Source organism: Gymnoscopelus microlampas (genome assembly GCF_963454915.1).
Source record: "Gymnoscopelus microlampas genome assembly, chromosome: 8".
Classification (NCBI taxonomy): domain Eukaryota; kingdom Metazoa; phylum Chordata; class Actinopteri; order Myctophiformes; family Myctophidae; genus Gymnoscopelus; species Gymnoscopelus microlampas.
Window position 1 is genome coordinate 32,582,539 of NC_139945.1, and position 23,781 is coordinate 32,606,319.

General features: G+C 43.5%; 1 protein-coding gene across 1 annotated transcript in view; it reads left to right on the forward strand.

The window, feature by feature from the left end:
- sphkap (SPHK1 interactor, AKAP domain containing) overlaps positions 1-23,781 on the forward strand; it is a gene marked incomplete at its 3' end in the record, with an annotated part of 134,736 nt that overhangs the window by 98,670 nt on the left and 12,285 nt on the right. The window contains exons 6-9 of the mRNA XM_084064302.1: positions 11,442-11,501; positions 11,992-12,132; positions 15,326-15,590; positions 19,694-23,066. Of these exons, the coding sequence (XP_083920428.1) occupies positions 11,442-11,501; positions 11,992-12,132; positions 15,326-15,590; positions 19,694-23,066 (3,839 nt within the window). The remainder of the gene's footprint in view (positions 1-11,441; positions 11,502-11,991; positions 12,133-15,325; positions 15,591-19,693; positions 23,067-23,781) is intronic.

Consider the following 23,781-nt stretch of genomic DNA (forward strand, 5'->3'; position numbering starts at 1 on the left):
TATCAATCAAAGCCGGCCCTGTGATGACACTGAGTGAGAAAGAGGTTATTGCGTCCCTACCGTAGCTGCACAGAGAAGCACGGAGAAGGGCAGAGGAAGTTTAGAATAAGACGAGAGAGGAGTGAGGTTATGTGGAAAAAAAGATGGAGGGAGGTAAGGAGGGAGGGAGAGAGAGAGAGGCAGAGGTGGGGTGGGATGCATGGAGAAAGCATAAGAACCACGTTCCAGAAGGAGAAATTGTATAGAAAGACATAGTTCATCCTTTGTCACGCGACAGTGTCATTCGCTGAAAATAACAGATTTTTGAGCAAGTGGAATTTGGAATGAATAGGGGGAGGGAGAAGGAGAATGCCTGCCACAGAGGGGGAGCAGAACCATGTGGGGAGTTTTTTAATTCCATGCATGGAATTCATGTTGGTTCGGAATTTCTAAGTAAACCCTCGGCCATATCAGCTCAGCTAATTAATTACTGAAGGGATAGAAATGTTGTCTGATGCCAGGAATCCTTGATTATACTGTAATTGGAAACATTCCTGGCACCCGACAAAAGTTTCACACGTGCCAGTGTGCGTAACTATCCTGTGTATCTCGAGAACCGTCCGTCCAGCCAACTTCAAACCCTGCACGTGTATCGCCATGGGACCTGTTGCCTGGCGTAAAGTCGTCGGATCGGCGGTTGTCCGGAGCCACCGATATGCCCATATATGGATCGACAAGCCCATTTGGTCATATTGGGACTGATACCCATATAAAGGCATATACTGTTGACATCAGGGCCCTCCATGGGCATAAAAGGGACATGGAGAAATAGATAGACAGACAGAAAGACGGATATAACGTGACAAAGGGTACAACGAGTGTATAACGAGAGGGGCATGTGTTCCCAATGGAAATCGTTCCCAACGGGCATCTTTTAGCCATAGTTATTCCAAAGCCTCCATGCCCATTTTTCCACCTGAACTGTCTTTTTGTTGTGGGATGCAGGCCAAGTTATATTTTTGACTGCATGCTCAACAGCCCTCAAATGATTTTGTTTGCCAGAGGTAGTTTCAGGATTAGAAGGATTACAAGTGATTTTTTTGCAGTCGAAAAACAACTCCAATCTAGTGATGTGGATTTGGGTGAGCTCCTCATTCAACAACAGTTCAACAAATCAAACAGATTTGCCATGTCACGATGTGACACGTAATGTATGCCTCTAATGGCATGGCCAAAATAGGGACACTGACATCAATGTACTAACATTACCTTGGATTTCATAGTTGCGAACGCAGCGGAAGGAGGCGCGCGGAAGTGAAGTGTTACTGACAATGTTGCCACAGACAATCAACGCAACAATCACATTGCATCACTCCCCTGGGAGATTTGACAGGGATTCATTTGACATTTTTCTCTGGTAGTTCAAAGCTAATAGATTCATGTATGTGTATGTATGTACGTATGTAATACGTACGTATGTACATATACGTATCTATGTACGTACATACATACGTGTGTGTGTGTGTGTGTGTGTGTGTGTGTGTGTGTGTGTGTGTGTGTGTGTGTGTGTGTGTGTGTGTGTGTGTGTGTGTGTGTGTGTGTGTGTGTGTGTGTGTGTCTGTGTGTCTGTCTGTCTGTATGCTAGCACGCACCCACACACGCACACACACGCACACGCACACACACACACACACACACACGCACACGCACACGCACACACACACACACACACACACACACACACACACACACACACACACACACACAGTAAATAATAGATACATTCAGATGTCAGATATATGATCAAAACAGAGTTACACAGGCACACTATTAGCAACTAAACTGGGTAAAGTCTGCACAGCCTTCATGTAAATTGGACAGACAGACAGACAGACAGACAGACAGACAGACAGACAGACAGACAGACAGACAGACAGACAGACAGACAGACAGACAGACATCCTGTTTTGAAACTGTGGTCCCCAAAGTAGAGTGATCCATCCATCACCTGATTCAAACACTTCACACTTGTGCTGTGTGTGCTGTTCTGACCTGTCCCCATCCTGTCCCCATCCAGCTCCAGTGAGAGAGAACAGAGTAAACATATCATCTGCAGCTAGCTGTGTGAGCAGGGAGAAAGGGTCTTCTGTCGGTGGTTCAAACATTACATTTCCTCTAATTTGCAAATTTGGCCCTCACCTTGACAGCTGGCTAGCACTACATGAAAATCTCACACAAGATATGCACAATCGTCTTTATAATTCATATTTCAGATTCTATTTAGAGTATTTTTTCAATGTCTTGATTCCCAGACATTTTCAGCTTACAAAATACTTACAAAATAAATCTACTCTGTCATTGCATCAATGATAAAGTTTGTTGTTGTTTCTTCCCATACAAATAGTCTGTAAGCTCAAAACTGATTCTCATACCTTCTAAATTTACAATTTAGGTATTTAGCAGACTCCAGAGCAATTTACAGTGAGCAAGGTAAACACATACATCAAATGCATAGAGACAGTGTAGTGCATCAGTATAGGATCATCGGTAAATCTAGCATCAGTCTTGACAGTATAATATAAAAATTATATATATCTGTACATTTAAACTATACAAGCTATAGGATGCTGCCAGGTCACCAAATTAACCTGGCATGTGTCTAAAAAACATGCTATCTAAAGTGTTCTGATGAAGCTCCACTACTTACTCCCTGGGTGTGTGTGTGTGTGTGTGTGTGTGTGTGTGTGTGTGTGCGTGTGTGTGCGTGTGTGTGTGTGTGTGTGTGTGTGTGTGTGTGTGTGTGTGTGTGTGTGTGTGTGTGTGTGTGTGTGTGTGTGTGTGTGTGTGTGTGTGTGTGTGTGTGTGTGTGGGGGGGGGGGTGTGGGGGGGTGTGTAGTGTATGTGCGTGTAGTGTACTGGCGCTGGCACCTCATGCATCTAGTTGCTCAGAGATTATTCAGACAGTGTGCAGAAAGCAAAAAGTGTAGCCAACACTCAGTTCTTGGCCCAGCTGCTGCCAATATTGACATTATTATCACTTGAGCCGTGAAGCAATTACATAACAATTATGATGAGATGTTTAATGTGTGCATATGTAAATGCATGTCACTTAGATGAAGGCCATGAATCTGAATACATCTTAAGGCTGTTTCAGACAGGGAGCGAGTGACACGCCTATAATTCATTTTCAATGAGAGCTGGATTGTGTTCAGCTTTTTTTTCCTCGCTACGCGCAGGAGGACAAAACAACAATCGCAGCGCGATCCCCAGCGCGATGCAAGCGAGAACACTTGGATCTTCAATCGCTCCCTGTCTGAAAGGACCTCCAACTCAATATCTGACATGTGGTGCAATTTGGTGGTCAAAAGTCAAGATCAGGAAGGCAGTGAATTATTGTAGAAATGTAGAAATACTCTGTTACAAATAAAAGTCCGGTATTAAAAAAAAACTTTTGAAAATAGCAGATCTACAAGTTCACAACGCGACGCATTGTGAAATTGTAAATCGTCTATTTTCAAATATAGGTCAAGTAGCCTTTAGGTCTGAAGTGGTTAATTTACGTTCTGTAATAATAATCAAAATCTACAAAGTAACTAGTAACTAAAGTTTTCAAATAATTGTAGTGGAGTAAAGGTACAATATTTGCCTCTGCGATGTAGTGGAGTAGAAGTAAAAGTATTGAAAATGTGAAATACTCCAGTAAAGTAGCCTAAAACCACTGCAAGCTGGTTGTTTCCACAGTTTTTCTTACACCACTTAAACCATAGCATCCCAATACTGGGCATGTCATAATAGGCGAACATTAGGCTAAAACAGCCAATGTACAATACAAGCAGATCTAAGGACACAGGGTTAGGTTGGGAACCACTGAATTAGAGCATCTCCAAGGCCAAGTGAGAATTTGTGCCAAAATAGGCCAGAACATCTAAACTCTTTGTGTGTCTTCCTGTCCCTCTAAACAACCCAAAACATCATGAATTGGGTCCTTCAGCCAGACATCTGGGACAAGCCCTGATGGACTTTGCTAATGTATTTCCAAGTTCAACCAAAGTGAGTAATGGCATAAGTTCAGTGCAGTCTGGCCATTGGAACTCAGCCTACTCCCCCATTGCATGTGTGTGTTGCTTTTTCAAGGAAAGTGGTCTGCAATGTATTTGCTAGAATAGCTACTCTTTTAACAATAGCTAAAGTAAAATGAGAACTAGAATGACAACATAGCATGATCCAGAACAAACTCATACTGTAAGTACAGTAGCTACCGTTCATGCATCCTGTTGGCTCACGCACGCACGCGCGCGCGCACACACACACACACACACACACACACACACACACACACACACACACACACACACACACACACACACACACACACACACACACACACACACACACACACACACACACACACACACACACACAGACAACACAACAACACAGACTCAAAGATTTTGCTCCAAAACCTTCAAGATATCGTTCCAATTGGCAACATGGCTGCCCAGCTGTTCCCATTGGTCAGCGCAGATGATCAGAGTCACCCTGAGTTTATATCGGTTGGCTGAGCTGCCAGTATGCGTAGCTGCCGATTTAATCGTTGGTTAAGCAGCTGGTGAACCGAGAGACTCTGAAAAACAGCCAGTTTTGCTTGACAGGACATCCGAACAGGCCATGACACCATCTGACGGCGGGAACACACAATGTACACATGAGTGATGATGAGTCCTGATGCTTAATATTACCGCACACTTAGCTTCCTACAAATACAGCCCCACTAAATCAAATTATAGTTGCTCTTCCATTTGTGTCATATTTTCCCTCTTCTTTCTTTTCTTTACTTTCTTTTCTTTCTTTTCTCTCGTTTCTTTCGTTTCTTTCTTTTCTTTTCTTTCTTTGCTTTCATTCATTCTGTCTGTACTTCATAGTTTCATCCCAATAAATATCAGTAGTATCTGAGAACACTTTGGCTCGTCTGCGGTGCGAGAAGTGACTGGACCAAGGAAACCATGGTCCATGTGTGTACGTGTCTACAGTATGAAACTATCTGTACCTTATCAGAGGCAGCAGATGGGCAGGTTGTTAAAGAGGTGGTTGTGTGGGTTGTTGCTTTGTGCAGTACACAATAGGCCTACTACCAGTGTACACCTGTGCAGTATAGTGCCTTTGTGATTACCAGTGTAATAATCACACTGTAAAGTCATCAGTGTTCATTTAACCCTGAGAGCACTGGCATTTGTACAATCCCAGTGCTACAAATGGTTAAATCAACAATGAGGATCTTTTTGCTACAAGCAACACATAACCATGAGAGTAAAATATGCACCTAATCCCCCTAATCCTAGGATCTGATTAAAATACAGCAGGGGACGTTTCACCTAAGAATTGAGTTTACCTACTATTTTATATCAGTCCTCCAGCATTTAATCTCTCTCGCACACGCATGCTTTATAGATTTACAGAACCTAGCTTAGTGTTGCGTTAGGATATAGGCAGTTGGTTGATGAGGTTGTATGAAAATGTATCTTTGTTTCTGTAGATACTACAGTGATATTCTATATAACATGGATATTTATGTTGCTTGCAACAATGACAATATAAAATAGTACTGGTCAGAGAATTGCGTAGTTGTAAACATCAGGTCATTTCTTTCCTCTGACAAATGATACAATTTCCTTACATTGTTATCAAGTTGGAGGGAGAAAAATAAATCCTTATAATGGTTTGCGTGTGAAAAAAAAAATCCAGTACCTCCAGTGTCCAGTGGTTTCAGTGTTTATAGTGTTGACATTTCATTCAGCCACAAACATGACCTGAATGCTAGATTGACCTTTAATAGACAGTTTAACAATGAAGCTACTCTTTGTTATGCAAATTGATGGAAATCAAATCAATGCTGACCTGGAGGTATATAGGAACCTTTTCAAACCTTTTCAAAATTCAGTCATTTTCTCTATCAGTCAGTGTTTGTTTTCTTCTGCTTGTCTGAATCTATTTTAAAAAGTCACTCATCAAACTGGCCTTGATGGACTGGAAATTGTTATTTTTGACTGGATCCAACCAGAGTCAGAGTGGAAGTAGATCAGTGAAATTACATCGACTATGCTTTGTTAGTCTTACAGGGGAACATTTGGAGTTATTAGATAAACAGTGTCATGAACAAGGTCACCAAAACAAAACAAGCTGTTTGGAACAGCTTGCTTTGTTCCAGTGTGTGGTTCTATATTTATCTTAGAGCTTATTTTGATGATTCAAAACATCATCATCTTAAAATACTATCGACATATGGACAGAGAAATTTTTGAGTGACAAAGTCAGTGCACTGACCCATTTGTTCCGGCTGTACTATTTGTTCCTCTCTTCTTATCAAACAAAACAGATGACCAAAACAGATGACCAAAACAGATGACCAATTACAAGACACAAGTGTCATAAGGAAGAAAAGTAAAGCAGAGATAGTAGATGTAGATGACAAATACTGCACGTAGACTGCAGGCAACTGAACAGACCATAGCTCTTAGGTGCTGCAATCTTTTGAATTCAGCGGTAGTGTTGGTAATGCTATCAGGAAGTAAAAGTTACTTTCTACTTAATACTCCTTTAATATTATTAGTATTAATATTACTTTACTTAGTACTTCAGTATCAGTAATGAATTACTTTTTTAATTAGTTACTCTTCCAAGAAAGTAATGTACTGTAGATAGCCAGCATCTTTTAGAACTGACACCACTTTATTGGAACAAAGTTAACCTTACAGGAGGAGTCAACATTAGCCAAGCTGCACACATTGCAGCCTCTCAAACCTGATTGGATACATATACCTTTTTTAGCCGCATGCTGAAAAGCATAGCGGCTCTATATTCAGTCTGACTCTGACCCGACAGATTTCCGACATGTATTCATGTTTGCGACACTTTTTTTGCGTGATTGGCTGTCGTTTAAGCCAATGGGATACTTTCCCATACTCTGAACGGGCGCCCTCGTCCTCCCAAGCTATGGGACTAGACACGCCTCTCTCAGTGGATTCGTCTGAGCGCTAGCCGAATTTGGCTAATAGTTAGCTTGTATGCTTGTATGATGTTACTAACTGTTTTTAGCCAAACGCGGTAATGTCCACTCTCCATTAGTTCTCGACGCAAGTTGCGTTATTAATCCCGTAATTTTCATGTATTGTACATCCCAAAATCAAATGTATTAACCATGTCAGAGAGATTAAAAAAAAAAAGCGATTCTGGGCGAGGTAAACAGAACACTCGCCCCAAAACACACTCACCCCCATTCATTTCGCGGACAGAGGCCGCCGGATTAGACCCGGGCGAGTGTGTTTGGGGACGAGCGTTCTTGTAATCCATTGCCGCATATGTAGCCATGGTTCACATTCATGTTTCAGGGCTACTGCCTACCGCATGATGCATCCATATCAAGGGCCCTTTTAATACAAAAACCCACGGCAATTTCGGTCTACAGTACACCAGCCTTCAACAATAGTGTACATTCAGTGGTCAGGTTCGTTCAGAAATCAATTGAAGAACGCAGGAGCGAGTTTTCCATATATAGCAAGCCACGCGCGAGAACGTGCATACACGCAGTACACTACACATGTGTCGTTGTTGACGTTTTCAGATGGTTTTAATTTGAAGGTATAACAGGCTGTTCAATGTGTTTTTGTGAGTTACGATAACTGACCGGCGTGCTCTATGCCGTCGTGTTTTGTTAAGTTACACAAGTGGCAGAAACGATGCTTTCTGATTTTCACAATACAATGTAATCCACCCGAGTTTAGTTCAGTATTATAAAAGTGTTCACCCAACGCGTGTAAACTTAAGCTAATAGGTTAACAACAGTCTCGAGTCGGTCTCAAACAGTCGGGAGGGGGGAGACACTGGGTGCGTTCGGAAATTGCGCACCGGAGCACACTCGCCTATTAGTTTGTATTGGCCAGTGCGCTCAGTGCTGTATTTTCGAACGCACCCTAAGACTCGGTCGAGAGAGGCAGAGAAATGCAGACGATGCATCTCATTGCACAGAGGTGCGTGAGCAAGATAAGGATTTAACTTCATTTAAATCAGCACAGTGTAAGCACAGTGTAAGTTAATGTCCGCTGCCGTCAGCGCCATCTTCATAATAGATAAAAATATATTCAGAACAGAATAATAATATTAAAAATATTTAATAAAACAAAAAATCGAAAATCTTCTTTTCTTTTTTTTCGGGTTTTGGGCCTAACATGATGGCAATAGTCGGGTTCGGGCCGAGCCCCGGGCCGGCCCAGTCGGGCCCAGTTAGGGCCGAGCCTTCATTTTCAGGCCCGTTGAGAACTCTATAAATGATTAGTAGCCTTAAAGCTACTATTTGAATACTATTATTATTTTGCCTATACTGTGTGGCTCGCTTAGCCCTAGAATGTCTGTGATCTTACATACATTTCATGTATTCCAAATACACAGTCATAGATCACCCTCGTCGACGCGCTGTGTAGTGACGATCTGCGCGGCCATAAAAGTGCTCTAAACTCCGTCTGTACTCACCCAATAATTAATTCCTAAGACTTGGAGTCATATGTTGTCCTCTAGTTTCATATCCATTTGAAAGTTCTGCCAGAAAACGTGTGTTTAGTGAAATATCTCCACTTTTCCACGAGCTGCACACGGACGACTTTCTGTACGGGTGAGGGGCACGGACTTGAGTGAAGGACCACATTTAAAACGTCATAACAAATTGACACAGGGAAGCACAAACGAATGGGGAGCACAATTGACAGGTGCTTGTGATTGGTGCGGGGTAATGAATCACTCCATCTGCCAATTGTGTGTCCCAAACATTTGTGCGTCCTAAAGGAAGTTTACATATATTCAGTCCAGCACTCATTCCCGGGCCCCTCGCCCGTACAGAAAGTCGTCCGTGTGCAGCTCGTGGAAAAGTGGAGATATTTCACTAAACACACGTTTTCTGGCAGAACTTTCAAATGGATATGAAACTAGAGGACAAAATATGACTCCAAGTCTTAGGAATTAATTATTGGGTGAGTACAGACGGAGTTTAGAGCACTTTTATGGCCGCGCAGATCGTCACTACACAGCGCGTCGACGAGGGTGATCTATGACTGTGTATTTGGAATACATGAAATGTATGTAAGATCACAGACATTCTAGGGCTATGGCTCGCTGTGCATCACTCTGATTGCATCTTTCATTCATTCTGCAACGTGTTAATTGTCCATCACCTGACAACCATTAGCTGTCTTTTGTCATCTTCATTTCTTTATAGTTAAATGTTGTGTTGTTGACAAGATTGGGGCCAAAAAAGCCTGCCGCATGCGGCTTTATTATGACTTGTCATTCTTGTTTATATATATTTTTGGGGGGAGGCTTTTCTGCCTAAATGTATAGTTTACAGGATAGTTTACGGACCGCCAGGCCGGCGGTCCGGGCCAACATACCATTTTTATACTGTACATATAAAAATGTAACAAAAGTTTATTTTGAGTTATTTGGATTAGTAACTGTATTTATTGTTTGGCATTTAGTATGGGAATTTTTTATTTTATTTTAGCCATCTGCAAAATAAAATGTTTACCACTAGCTTTCTTCACCAATGTCTTCATAAAGGTCTCTACTAACACTTCTCAAATCGTTCCAACCCAAATCCTCAGGGAAAATGTATGGGAGCCAATCAAAGTTGGGGTATCCAGGGGGAAATATTGTTATTTTGTATGCATATCCGGTGTGTAATATTGGTATTTTGTTGTGCACATCTCAATGGATGTCTATAGTGGGCTTGTTGTTTGTTTGGGAGGATGTAAAACAGTAATAATGATTTAAATATAAAATAGATTCTATTAGAATATTACAAACAGAAATGTATCTCAATTGAAACTGTAATGGCCTTTACAAGTACTGACAGTCGATGGATACAGGAACAATCTTTAACAGATTTATGTAAAAGAACAATTAACCATATCTCATTGGGAGTCACAACAGATAACTCTAATTCTCAATGAGCTGGGAGGACGCAATGAACACATGTGGGGTGTTTGGCAAGATGAATCAAAAGCGTGTCCGTTTTTTAAATTTGAAACAGCATAATTCTCAGTGTTAATTTGAGTTTAAATCATTTCACAAATTCAATGGTGAATGGTAAGTTTGTACGCTCTCAACCGTAATTAACACAATCATTTTGTTGTGTACAATTACTTCAAACAGAGTTTAAATAATACTTAAACAGTTTATTTTAGTTTTTCTTTGATCACACACTGGGGGAGAAGTACTGGAGGAGGTAGCAGCAGGTATTGTCGGTTCGATAGTGGACCCTCTATAGGTGAAACACAGACAGCAGGATCACGCCATGTAAGTGGCTCAAAAACAACAGATCGATAATGAAGCTACAGAGGACTGTCTGAGTGTTAATAGAAGCAGGTTTGAAAAAGAATGACTGGAAACAGATGACTTAAGCTTGATTTATACTTTTTCAGCGGAGTCGTGCACCGAAACTAGCCGTTCTACAAGTTCACAACGTGTCGCATTGCCATGCATTGTGAGCTTGTAGATCGTACGACAGAGTATATCAAGCATTACATTGATAATTGTTTTGAAAATATCACCTCTGACTGCAGGGCATAGAATCCCAAAAGGGGGTTGATGTTTTTTTTTTTAACATCTGTTTATTGTAGTTTTTTTTCCTCTCACACAAGTATTTTTCAGATATTAATAACAGGATTTGCACAGATAAAAGAAATACAATACAAAATATAAATGAAATTAGAAAGACAAAAACAAAACAGAGGCATACATAACAGAACAAAAACATACATAACTTAACTAAACAAAACGACATACAAGCAACATGAGGCTGATGATGGCACACACCCAGAGGGCAAAATGAACAGCATCACAATCTAGTATAATATAAAGGCATACAACAGGTACTACCCCGGGGGGCAGCATACTGTAACACTATATTCACTCAATTCATCTCATCGAGTAGCCCAAGAATAGGTGCCTTATAACCTTATCCTCTCCAGGTGCAACACTCCTCCCAGCTCCTTTATCCACATATTGATTGTCGGAGGTTTCTCTGATTTCCAGGCCTGGAAAATTAACTTCCTGGCTAACAGGGTAAAAGGGGGTTGATGTTGACAGGAAAATGAAGGACAAAAGAGAGAGATTGCCGAGGTTTGAAGGTACAAACACAGTGTGCTCTCTCAGAGGTGAGTCAGAAATGGTGATGTTGTCATTGTTGTGTCTGGATTCCGGGTCCTGTGACACTGAAATTGGGAAAAAGGAAAGGAAGACAGTGTAGTAACTGACATCTAGAACTAAATCCCATCAAAGTAACTGGCTTTATGTCTGTCTCTCTCTCTCTCTCTCTCTCTCTCTCTCTCTCTCTCTCTCTCTCTCTCTCTCTCTCTCTCTTGCCTCTGCCCATCTTTCTCTTTCTCTTTCTTTTTTTCTTTCTGCCTCTTCATCAGATCTGCTTTCTGAATGTGGACCAGCAGAAAGTGGATTATCACGATGATAGAATTGTTAAGGTGAGCAAAACTCGTCTATACTCTTTCCACTCTCTTTCTCTGCTTGTCTCTCATCTAATTTATGCAGAGCGTATACAATGTAAGGATCTATTTTTACATAAATTGACACTGGATTTTGCATTGTACTGCACATTCCTCCCCTGCTCTTTTGTGTCTCATCAATGCTGTAAAAACTGTCTCAGTTGCCATGGATTCAGGATAATTAGAAAGAATTAGAGGGTTGATTTGTTTAGGTAATGTGTAGGCTTGTTCCCGGTAGTTATCCCTTGGGTCGCTGGGCGCACAGTGATTACATCACATGATATATGAGGTGTTATACAGGTGTCAGACACACACACACACACACACCCACGCACGCAAGCACGCACGCACGCACGCACGCACGCACGCACGCACGCACGCACGCACGCACGCACGCACGCACAATTAAGAGACAAACCATCAAATCAAAGCATTTTGCTACAATGATCCGTTTGGGGTCTCTTTACAGAAGCTGGCCCAGATTTCTCCAGACTTGCCAAAGTTGGTTGAGTCACTGAGTGTGCGCCAACCCAAGGAAAATGAGATACTTCTGTTTGGTGGCCTTGAGGCCCCAGACAGCTGTCAGACTCACCCACACACCCACACTCAGGTGAGTGAGCTTCAGGGATTCACACTATTCATCCTTGTCCTTTCTGTGTTTGCCTCAGTTGGCTCAGAGTACACGCTGACACATTCATTTTGTTCTTTTGTACCAAGTCATTGGTTCCTGCAGTCAACATCAAGAAATCCATCAAGTTAAAATGCAAGAAAAGAAACAGAATTAGTTTAAAGCAGTTTAACTAGTCTCTAGTTTTCCCAGATACCCACCCCGTCTTTTTCCTTGCACAATTAAAAGGACTACAGTGGAAATAAGCTCTTGAGCTTTCTTGTGTTTATCCTTTTGACTATTGTGTGCTTTTGTAATCAATTGTACATGCGATTTGTCAAAAGGAACCAATCGTTAATAGATACATCCAGACTTACATGTTTGCTATACGGAATACGCTACAATGGTAAAGGTAGCCGTTACAATAACTATTACAACCAGCATGTATACCTCCCAGTCTGCAGAGTAGTTAAACAAAAAAATTATCTGCACCCTGAGCCCCCCTTTTGATATTACAAAATAAACTATTTTGAGGCAGGCAGATTGGCATGAGGCATGCAGCCAGCAGGTTATTTTTGGAGGCGAAGGTGGAGGCGGAGGTGTTTTTCTCTGCCTGCCTGTGTTTGGTATTTTGGGGACATGCCGTGTGCTGTTGTGGGAGGAGAGGTACAGTAGGGGGGTGTCATTTGCAAATCAGCAGTGCACTGCAATTTTGGGGTCAAGCTGGCATCTCATCTGCTTGTGCGAGCTAGGTCTACTACAGTAGCATATAGCAAGGCGCGAGCTCGTCCATAGTTGTGTCAAGCTCTGTTTGTATTTCAGAGTTTCTGTGTTATGATGTATTCTAATGTGTGCTTGTGCTGTTTTGTTGTGAATGTACTTGTAGGTGTTAGTGTTAACTGTAAAGTTACTTGTTTCTATGTAAAGTTTTTAGTTTTTAGGTTTGATGTGAGTTTTGAGTTCCTGCATATGGGTCCAACACACATTCCTGACAACTGTGCTCCCTCAGAGTACATAAAAGCAGCTCCATTAATATTCATTGCAAATATTTAAATTCAATTCATGAGTTGTCCTGCTGACTGAACCCCACCCCACTGGGGTGCCTTTGAGTAGCTCCTCTCGACACACTTTAGTTGATAAAGGCGAAATACAAATAGATGTCTCCAGAATCACACAAACCCACTATATACAGTATATTGTTGCTGTAGGGCAGAAACCTCTTATCTCCATATTTTTACTTTTTGTGTTTTTTCGTAAATCAATGCCATATTTTAATGATCATACTACAGCGTCACACAAAAGTATCAATCCGCAAGCTCGAAACGCTAAGCAAAGCGACACGTTTTGAGCCTTCACCTCCAGGAATGTCATTACTTTAAAATAAAGCACCCAATGACCACTTATAATCACATTATAATGCATGAATTATATAATGTATTATGACTATTGTTATAAAGCAGTGTGCATATTTATGTAGTGTTCTAAGCAGACTATAATGCATTATAGACATATAGGGCTTCATAGAAAATTTTTCCATGACATTGTGGCCATTACCAGTATATGACTTTGCGCTGAGCACCATGCACTATTAATGAGAAGCGTAAAATGGATTGGTCATGATTGAATCCACCTGCAACACACCCGCCACATCCGATCTGTCCGGAACATACTGTCACCACTCCCAACCAGTGGTGTAAAATAACTAAATACATTTACTCAAGTACTGTACTTGCACTACAATTATTTGACAACTTTAGTTACTAGTTACTTTATAGATTTTAAGATTAACCACTTCAGCTCTGTATACATTTCGGCCATTTGAAAATAGCCGATCTACAAGCTCACAATGCGTCGCGATGCGACACATTGTGAGCCTGCAGATCTGCTATTTTCAAAAGATTCTTATACATTTGACAACATGAAATGGGACAACATTCTGCATATGCGTACTTTTACTTTTGGTACTTTAAGTACATTTTGATGCCAATACTTTTATACGTTTACTCAAGTACATTTTGAACTCCGGACTTTTACTTGTAACAGAGTATTTTTATACTGCAGTATTGATACTTTTACTTAAAAAGAAAATTCAGTACTTTTTCCACCACTGCTCCCAACTCACCGCACCGTTGACTGCTCTTCACGCTTGTTTGCCCGTTTCCGCCCTGTATCGCGAAATAAGGCCTTATGCTACAGCATCATAAATCTTGGAAGCATTATATTGTGAAAAGAAAATGATGGAACTAAATGCATTCATTACTGAATTATTGAACAGTTGGAATGTGTCATGAGACTTGCAAGCTCACGTGTGACCCCACCCTGCTTCCTTCCTCCACATAATGTATGCATTCTTAATTGCTCAGGTGGAGCCATGGTAACAGTGGGCTTAGCTCATGTTCAAGTTCAAGCTCAGCTCTTCTTACAGCCATACAGCCAGACCGGTGGAACGTATATCAATGCAAATGTGATTTACATCACATAACAAACAGCAACAATGACAATGGACAGACAATGCGCATTTAAATAGTTAATTTGATTAAAACAAATATATATACTATATATATCATAAGCTATTCAATCAATTACAGTATGTGTAACTGTTGTATTATACATCTCACATGTGAACAGTATCGAATAATGGCACAGAATGTGTCAATGTGTCATTAATAGTTTTTATTGAATATACAATAGTTTCTCATTGTGTGGGACAGACTCAGATCATTGGTTTGGATATTATGATGGCCACATGCCGGTCGAGGTTCATTTCATTTGAAACTAGAACAGCCCAGTGTTGTTAAACACCCTCTCATAATCATTTCCCATGCAGCCTGAGGAGCTGCACAGGCAATTAGCCTGCATCACCGGGCACAAATGATTTTATATCAATATGTAAACGGAAGACAAACAGTCAGCCAAGATACGCTAATAACTCAGATAGTGTTATTATGGTGCTTGTTCTTCAATCTCACCATCCAAATTGGTTAATTTGAGTGTTTGAGCATGATTGTGTGTGTGTGTGTGTGTGTGTGTGTGTGTGTGTGTGTGTGTGTGTGTGTGTGTGTGTGTGTGTGTGTGTGTGTGTGTGTGTGTGTGTGTGTGTGTGTGTGTGTGTGTGTGTGTGTGTGTGTGTGTGTGCGCGTGCGTGAATACCCTCGTGTTAACATGTATAATATATATTTACACGGTTCCCACTCAGGGCCATCAGCAGCGAGGAGCAGATGTGTGCCTGTTACAGTGCACAGGGCGGAGGCAGCCCACCCAGCCCTCCAGTGTCATCTTTGACATCAACAAGTTCCTGATCGGCTTACAGTGGGGACAGGACCAGCAGGCCAAGCACGGCCGACCGGCCGGACACCGAGTGGACGATGACACCAACCGCTCCATCTCTTCCATAGAGGAAGACTTCTTGACTGCCTCAGAACACCTCGGTGACGACAGCGAGGATGACGGCTACAGAAACGGTACGATTTACGATACACCATTTTAGGCGTTTTAGCATTTTAACAAAGCACTTCACACATTCGGTGCCAGAGGTTTATTAAAACAGGGTACATCTAGTGCTGGCATTCTTACCCTTTACGCCGCGCTGTTTATGGCTGTAGACTCCACGACGAGGACGCGGATGTAAACAAAGGGTACGTGCACGACGGTGGAGGGTCCCGTCTATCGCCTGGAACAATAATATTTCTAACGCGATCTGCCATTGCAGAGTGATCGCCCATCGAAAACGGCTGGTTTCCACCACGTTAAAAAAGTAATGGAGGCACGGTGGCGCAGTCGGTAGCGCTGTCGCCTCACAGCTAGAAGGTCCTGGGTTCGATTCCCGCCGGGGAAGCTGTGGGCACTGGGGGTGTGTCTTCTCCTCCGCGTCACCAGCGCCCATACCCTAGGTGGGGTTGGCGAAAGGGCCTACTCTGTGTGGAGTTTGCATGTTCTCCCCGTGTCTCCTAGGGTAGTTAATACCCTCACAAAAAACATGTAGTAATCGTGGTCACTATACTGCCTCCCCCTGGTTAGCCGGGGCGCCTGATGGAGGGGAAGGGAACTGGTTGGAATAACGTGTTCCTTCCACGCGCTACGTCCAACCAGGGAAACTCCCCCCTGTCGGGTGACAAGAAGGTCAGTTGGCTCTCATGCATTGAAGGAGGCATGAGCTCGGCCCTGGCCTCCCTAGGCTGGTGGGGGGAGTGTAGTGCCCAGGATCACTTAGCAAGTTGGCACCGGGTGAAAAAAAGGGTTACAAAATCGTGGGATAAAAATTATAAAAAAAAAAAAAGTAATGGAGATATGAAGCTTTTTCTCAAGGAGTTATAATGGGTGCGGACGGGAGGTCGTTTTTTTGGCATGGATCCGCTTCCGTCCTCTCCTTCTTTCAAGCTCCGTGAATCATTCCAAAGTTGCGTTAGAGCGCCCCACGTGGAAAAATAAATAAATAAATCTCCTCACGGAGATCTCCGGTTATGGCACTCAACGAGTGTATTTGCAAAACCGTGAATTCACGGTTTTGGCACTCAATGTGTTAAGATCAAGTACAGTATGTCCACATCAATAATTCAGTGATGTTGCCAGAGGCTTGTGTGTGTCCTTTGCTTGATACTGTTTGTTGATTACTGGGATTCAATCCCACTGGGCATACAACTAGAAAGAGATATGAATGGACCAATTGAAAGAGATATACAGTTGATACTGTAAGGAAGTGTCTCCCAACCTCTGCAAGTACAGTAAATATTTCGGTTTCAGGTATATACTCATAAGTCTTATTGTTCATCACTTTGACACTTTGCTGTTGTTTGGAAGTATATCACATGAAGAAACCAATGACAAATAAAATTAAATGTTCTCTAAGTCAGTGGTTCTCAACCTGGGGGTCGCGACCGCCAGGGGGGTCGCCAAATAATTTGGGGGGGTCGCCAGTTTTTTTGGTGAAAAAAAAAAAAAAAAAAAAACTTTTTTTTTTAACAAAATATTTTTTTATGTTATCATTAATTCATGTTTTATCAGTTAATTTACTCAATTTACCCACTTTTTGTTAAAATGTTTTGATAATAAACAATTATCAAATAACCTATTATAATTAAATAACCTTCGCGCGCGCGAACGGGACCGCGCGCGTGCACGCGGGGGGTCGCGGGAAATAATATCATTATTTTGGGGGTCGCGGCCTGAAAAGGTTGAGAACCCCTGCTCTAAGTGATATTTTTTTGTCTGTAATAAGCTTCAAAAGTTAGTGGGAGGGGCCTATTTGACAAAAAATGCGAGAGTACGACCCTCAACATCTGATTCCAATGTGGGGTTGATTGGCCGTTTTGTTCATGATTTTTTGTGAAATAGGCCCCTCCCACTAACTTTGGAAGTTTACGAACGGTAGGGATTATCAGAATTCCACCTATGTTTCCACTATTTGGACAAGAATTGTACAAAAATACTTGCTATGAGCTTGTATATCTGCTATTTGTTGAAGAATCGTGGAAAATGTGTGCAAATCTTTGAATATATATTTTTTAAAGCGAACATTTGTAACTCAAATCTTTGCTTCGTGAGGTCCCTGGAACAAAATATTTTACAAATGTTCGCTTTAAAAAATATATATTCAAAGATTTGCACAAATGTTCATGATTTTTCAAAAATAGTAGATCTACAAGCTCATAGTGCGGCACTCGGCGGTGCCGCGCTATGAGCTTGTATATCTGCTATTTTTGAATAGCCAAAGAAATATAAAATTACAGAGATGCGTTCCCGGATTGAATGGGTTAATGTGTAACTCAAAAGTAGCAACGTTAAATCGGATTGTAGTAGAATTCAGCCCAGAGGTTTGTAGCACCATGATCCCGAGGAGCCAACGAACGCTAATCTGTAATTAATTGATAAACATCCAATATTACAAAGGTTTCTCTCCCTTTTGAGTCGACGCAATATATATAATTAGATCACCGTGGATAAGAATGCTCTTTACTCTCCCATGGGGGGTTGGAGAGTAGCTGCTTGTTCAGGAGACATGGAGCCACTGGAATCTGTGGCTGTGTTTTCACTGCATCACAGCGGTGTTATCATTAGTTATTTTTGCACCACGGGGCATTAGAGCTATCGGATGCCAAGGTCAGCTCAGCATCTCACCCTGCATCTCTCCCACAATGAGGGATGAAGGTTGCTGGCGACTGAAGAGTTTTGTGCCAAAGTGAAAGATCTACAATCTGGCAAAGTTGGCGTCTAATCTAATTAAGGGAATGCTGGTATTAAAGTAAAACTCACCCTTTTTGGATTTTCTGTTAAAAAACAGAAAATTGTCATGCTGGATAAAACACAATAAAGTCATGGACTAATAGATCCCTTATCAGACGACGTCACTCTGATATCATGCACACAGGCAGGTTGCAAAAGAATCCGACCACTCATAAGACGCAATGGAAAACATTTAGGTCATGGCACTCAAACTTTCTGCATTTTTCCTCCCAGAGTGGAGAGGAAGAAGGCTTAGAATGTTTACTGTGACTTCTCTTTCTTTAAATATACAGTATACTCCTTGGTTTCTGTTACAGTATGTGTAAGCCATTCTCAAACCAGTTGTCCTCAAACCCTGCCTCCAATTGCTGTGATTAGCCCCATGACATGAGACACACAGATGGAGCACTCATCGGCATGCAGGCACTCGCTCGCCCGCCGTCGCGCTCGCGAGCGCCTCACAAGCCTCACCATACACAGGATGTTGAGTGAACCGAAACGAGCGCTGCTCAAAACGCTGGGGAATCTGGTGAATCTGTTGGGAATCGCTTACATGCAACCTGCAGTCTCAAAGTTTTGATACAAATAGTTGGTCTATTTCTATTATGATCCTTGTAACATTTGAAATAGTTATACACGCAAACACTCACACAAACACACACACACACACACACACACACACACACACACACACACACACACACACACACACACACACACACACACACACACACACACACACACACACACACACTAACTAACTAGATGTTAGTGTTAACATTTAAAAGGGAGGATGCTTGAATGTTTGTATGTATCATGTAATGGTAGCCATTTCAGTGGATTGGTTAGCAAGATGATAACCAGCATGCATTGTGCAACAAGTGGAACCAAATTAAGCTTAATCGATGTAAGCCCCACTCTCGCCTTACCCTAACCTTAATCACACCAAACCCATGTTTGAACTTAATCACATTAACAATGCTTAACCTTCACTAAAATGTATTGATTAAACCCAAAACGAATGCCTAAACTCAACTTTCTCTGGCTGTTTGTGAAGTGCATCATGCTTATTGTCCTGCGAACCAATCCATTCTAAGTGCTACCACTGTATAACAAGGTTTTACATTACCCAGGACATAATTGCAAATTTGCTTGGAAATATAGACAAATAAATCACAAATTGTGCCGGAAAGCAAGATGGTGAATAAATCACAGTTTGGTGGGAAACTATGCAGCATTAAGAAAGAGTACTGTGGTGGACAACCAGCTGATGTGTTCTGGTTGTGATGTGATGATGGAACGGATGTTTCTCACTCCCTGTCACTTGTTTTCTCGTTCTCCACAGAGCCAGAGAAAGGTGACATGGCAGACAGACTGTCAGAGATAGCTCAGCATCACTACATCAGACCTGGGCTTCAGAAGGGACGGCTGGCCGAGCGTCAGGACATTGAGGACATCGAGGTGACAGCGAGCACCGCCTCTAAGAGGCGGGGGTCTCAAAGAGCCAGCGTCCAGGTCAGGGAGTCTGCAGGCCACTATGCCACCAATCTGGCTGAGTCTGTTCTACAAGACGCCTTCATCCGCCTGTCTCAGGACGAGACTTCCTTTGTCTCTGAGGCTGCTGTTAGCGTTTCCCTTTCTGGTCGCCCCGCCTCCAACGGCATCTCGCAGACTAAGGAGCCTTCACGGCAGCGCACACTGTCCTTTGAACTCCCTAAGATCGTTATAGTTCAGAGCCCAGACAGCAGTGAGGGGGCTGCAGAGTGGCCAGACACCCAGACCCCCCAGGTACCTGAGCAAGATGTTTCTACTACAGACAGACAGGCACCTGAACTCAGATCACAGCCACACAACCGTTGTCAAAGAGAAGGACACCCCTCTAAATCCGTGGAGGTGGCCCTCGCCTGTGCTGCCAATGTTATCGGCACCATCACTCACCCACAGGTGACAGAGCAGATCATGATGGAGTCTGCTTCGGAGGAGGAGACTGAAGAGGAGCTGCAGGACCCTGAGGACAAAGCTGAGTACTCCTTCTCTTCAGCCATGAGTGGCATGGCCCAGGTGGCAGGGGCCGTGGCTGTGGTGGACCTGACTGAGGAGACCGGCGACAGCGTTGACTCGGACGGCGAGTCGGTTGAGGTCTACACAGCATCCCGGGGGTTGATGTCCGTAGCCGAGGCCTCGGCCGCCTTCACCCTCCACTGCAGCGTGGCAGAAGGCACCAGCATAGAGGCCTTCCGTGCCAATATCGCTGAAGTCCTCCACAGAGAAGCTGCCACGGTACTAGCACAGCCGCAGGGCTATAAGAGTGTAGCTCACCTGCTGGAGGCCACCCATAACAGGATAGTAGACGGTATTACGTGTCCAAAGAAGTCCTACATGGATGAAACAGAGGTGGATGATTTCATCAGCGAAGTGGCAGACAGCCTTTTTAAGCACGCTTTAGAGAAGGCAAAGAAGAAAAAAGAACTTGAAGGACCAGGAAAAGATGTTCCCAATATAGAGGGCTTCCTCCAGGATAGTGTGAACAATTTGCTCTTTGACATCCTTTGCCTGACGCAGAGGAAAATCACTGACATTTCCAGATCCAATCGAGGGTCAGTTGACACACAAGAGGGTGACATTTGCATGAGAGAGACAACTAAGTCTAAGGTGGGAAGGGAAACATTCAGTCAATCACACTTGGCTTGCTATAGCCCGCCTAATAATAATGAGAACCAGAGTAGCATGTACCGCAGCACAGATAAGCTGTCCATGGCCCTTGGAATGAAGGAGGAGAACTATATGCTGGTGGAGAAAATAAATTATGCCTGTGGCTCTTCAAGTTCTGCACATAGCAAAGAGCAACAGCAGATATTCAAACAGGGCCAGACAAAGCCAATGTCATCATCTGCTAAGGACTGTTCTGATCAACAACAGAACCAGCAGGGGAAAGGGGTTACTAGAGAACCTCTGAGTGAGATCTCGCTCTCAAGGAGAGGGCGCTTTGGGACACCCAGTGACAGCAGACAGTCATCCCTGACACCACAGTCCTCCCTCAACTCCTGCAGCTCTTTGCTGTCTTTCAGAATGGACTCGGAGACCAAGACACCTGTTAATTGCTTCGCTGATGACCTGGCCACAACAGTGGTGTCTATGGCCACCGAACTGGCCGCAATCTACCTGGAGAACTCCACCGGGAAGCAGCCGTGGTTCTGTGCCCTAAAAGGAGCTTCTGACGGACCTGAGGCCTACCTTCTGCCCACCTGCCGATCGGCGCTTAGGAGGAAGGAGGGACAGAATGGCAGCACGGCCTCCAAGAAGCACCGGGCCCCTCGCCTCAGCGAGATCAAGAGGAAAACGGAGGAGCATCCCGAGCTGATGGAGCGTCTGGTGAACCGCGTGGTTGACGAGACGGTCAACCCAGACGAGCCACAGGATCCCTTTGCCTTGTTTGCCTCTGAGGTCACAGCCAGGATCATGAACTGTCCTGAACTCAACGTGGTGGACACCTCCAAACCTGGACAGCCTCGCAGTAGGTTACAGTGTGAGCGATGGAGCCGAGGCAAGCCTGCAAGCTATGAGAGCATTCCAGAAGAACACGATCCTTCAGGCACGCCCAACACTTTAGGGCCCGGCAGTCGGTTGGGTCAGAATCTGAGCCGGGGAAGCTCTATCTCCAAGCAGTCGAGCTGTGAAAGCATCACAGATGAGTTCTCACGGTTCATGGTAAACCAGATGGAGACGGAGGGAAGGGGGTTCGACCTCCTGCTGGACTACTACGCGGGGAAGAATGCCAGCAGCATCCTGGCTGCGGCAGTGCAGCAAGCTGCTACCAAGAAGAATGGCCACCTTAATGTCAGGACAAATTCCTGCCTGTCTAAGCAGTCCAGCACAGAGAGCATCTCAGAGGAGTTCTACAGGTTTATGCTTCGTGACATGGATAAGGAGAACAAGGAGTTTGGCATGGCCAAGACTAGAGAGTGGAGCAACAGCCTCCTCCCCCCTTCTCCAAGAACAGCATTTTGTATCCGGCAGTCCTCTGTCCCAGACCGCCGCTCCTCAGACTCACGGTTGACTGTCAACTCGCCCATCAAAGCCAACTCATTTGACGGATTTGCACGCAATGTGCATGGAGACACGCTCAACATCTACCCGAACATCTCAGTGTCAGCCACAGGCTTGTGCAAGTCGGACTCTTGCCTATACCAAAGAGGACATTCTGACCAGATCACTGACATGTTGATCCATGAAACTTGGTCCAGCTCCATTGAATCCCTGATGAGGAAAAACAGGATCATCGCTGACCCAGAGGACAGCATCGAGCTGGAGGCAGCAGGAGACTCCCAGCCTCATGTCCAGCAGTTTGCCAACCGCCTGGCAGCTGACATTGTAGAGACTGGAAAGTCTGCCCTGGGGAATCAGCAGGTAGGGTGGCAGCCAAAGCCGCACACGCCTGTAGGAGAAAGAAGGAGAGGGTTCAAACAGTCGCGACCAAGTTGTAGTCAGAGCAAGGTCAGCCAGGAACAGGCTGTGACCGGAGCCAGGGCTGGGGTCAATGACAGTGCCGCACGCCCCATGAGGGGTCCAAGGGATGTCCCTCTAATCCATATTGAGGCAGATCAAAAGGATGAGGAAACCCTCCCAGTCCCTGCCAGGGCAGGAGGTCTCCATCGGGACATGACTCCAAACGCGTCAGCTCCAAAGTGTGGAGATAAAGCAGCCTCTGGCCATAGCAGGTAAGCCCACCACCTGCACAGGCCAGTTTTACTGTGTGTGAGTCAGTGTGTGTATATATACAATTATATACACTCATTCAGAATAAAAGGGGTCGCCAAAAAAAATCCCATCAAATATGGGGTTGTGGTATAAAAATGTTATACAACATGGAGTGAAAGAAAGTTATTTTTGAGGTTTCTTTAGTTTTCTGTCCTTTTCTGAAAATGGATGTTTAACAATAGTGGTCTCAGCAATAGAAAACTGTGTGCGTGTAGCAAAGCTATTTATAGTTTGATCACAAAGCAGCAGGAACACAGGGGATCTATTCACAAAGGAAAAACTAATCTATCTTAGTGTTGTGTGGGGTTTGACAGAACGTTGGCCAGGCTGTGACTCATATTGGCTGAGTGATGAACTATGTGCAGAATGCTTTTAGTGGCTTCATCTTTTATCCAGTCTGTAGTGGTTGAACTCACCTTGATCCGCATGGGACCCTGGGGAAACCTGTATGAAAGAGTAAAAACATCACACATGACACCCTTGGGTATAAAGGCTGCGATTATTTGTGAGCTGCAACAGGATTACCTACTCAGGAAGTCAGGATTAGGTGCTTAGGTGTTACCTGGTCAGTGCCATTGTTTTTGGCAATAGATTATTGAACATGGTCAGTACGGAAAGGTCCATCCTTTTCAGGAATACCACAATGGTATTGCAGCTAAAGTCCTATAGACCAGG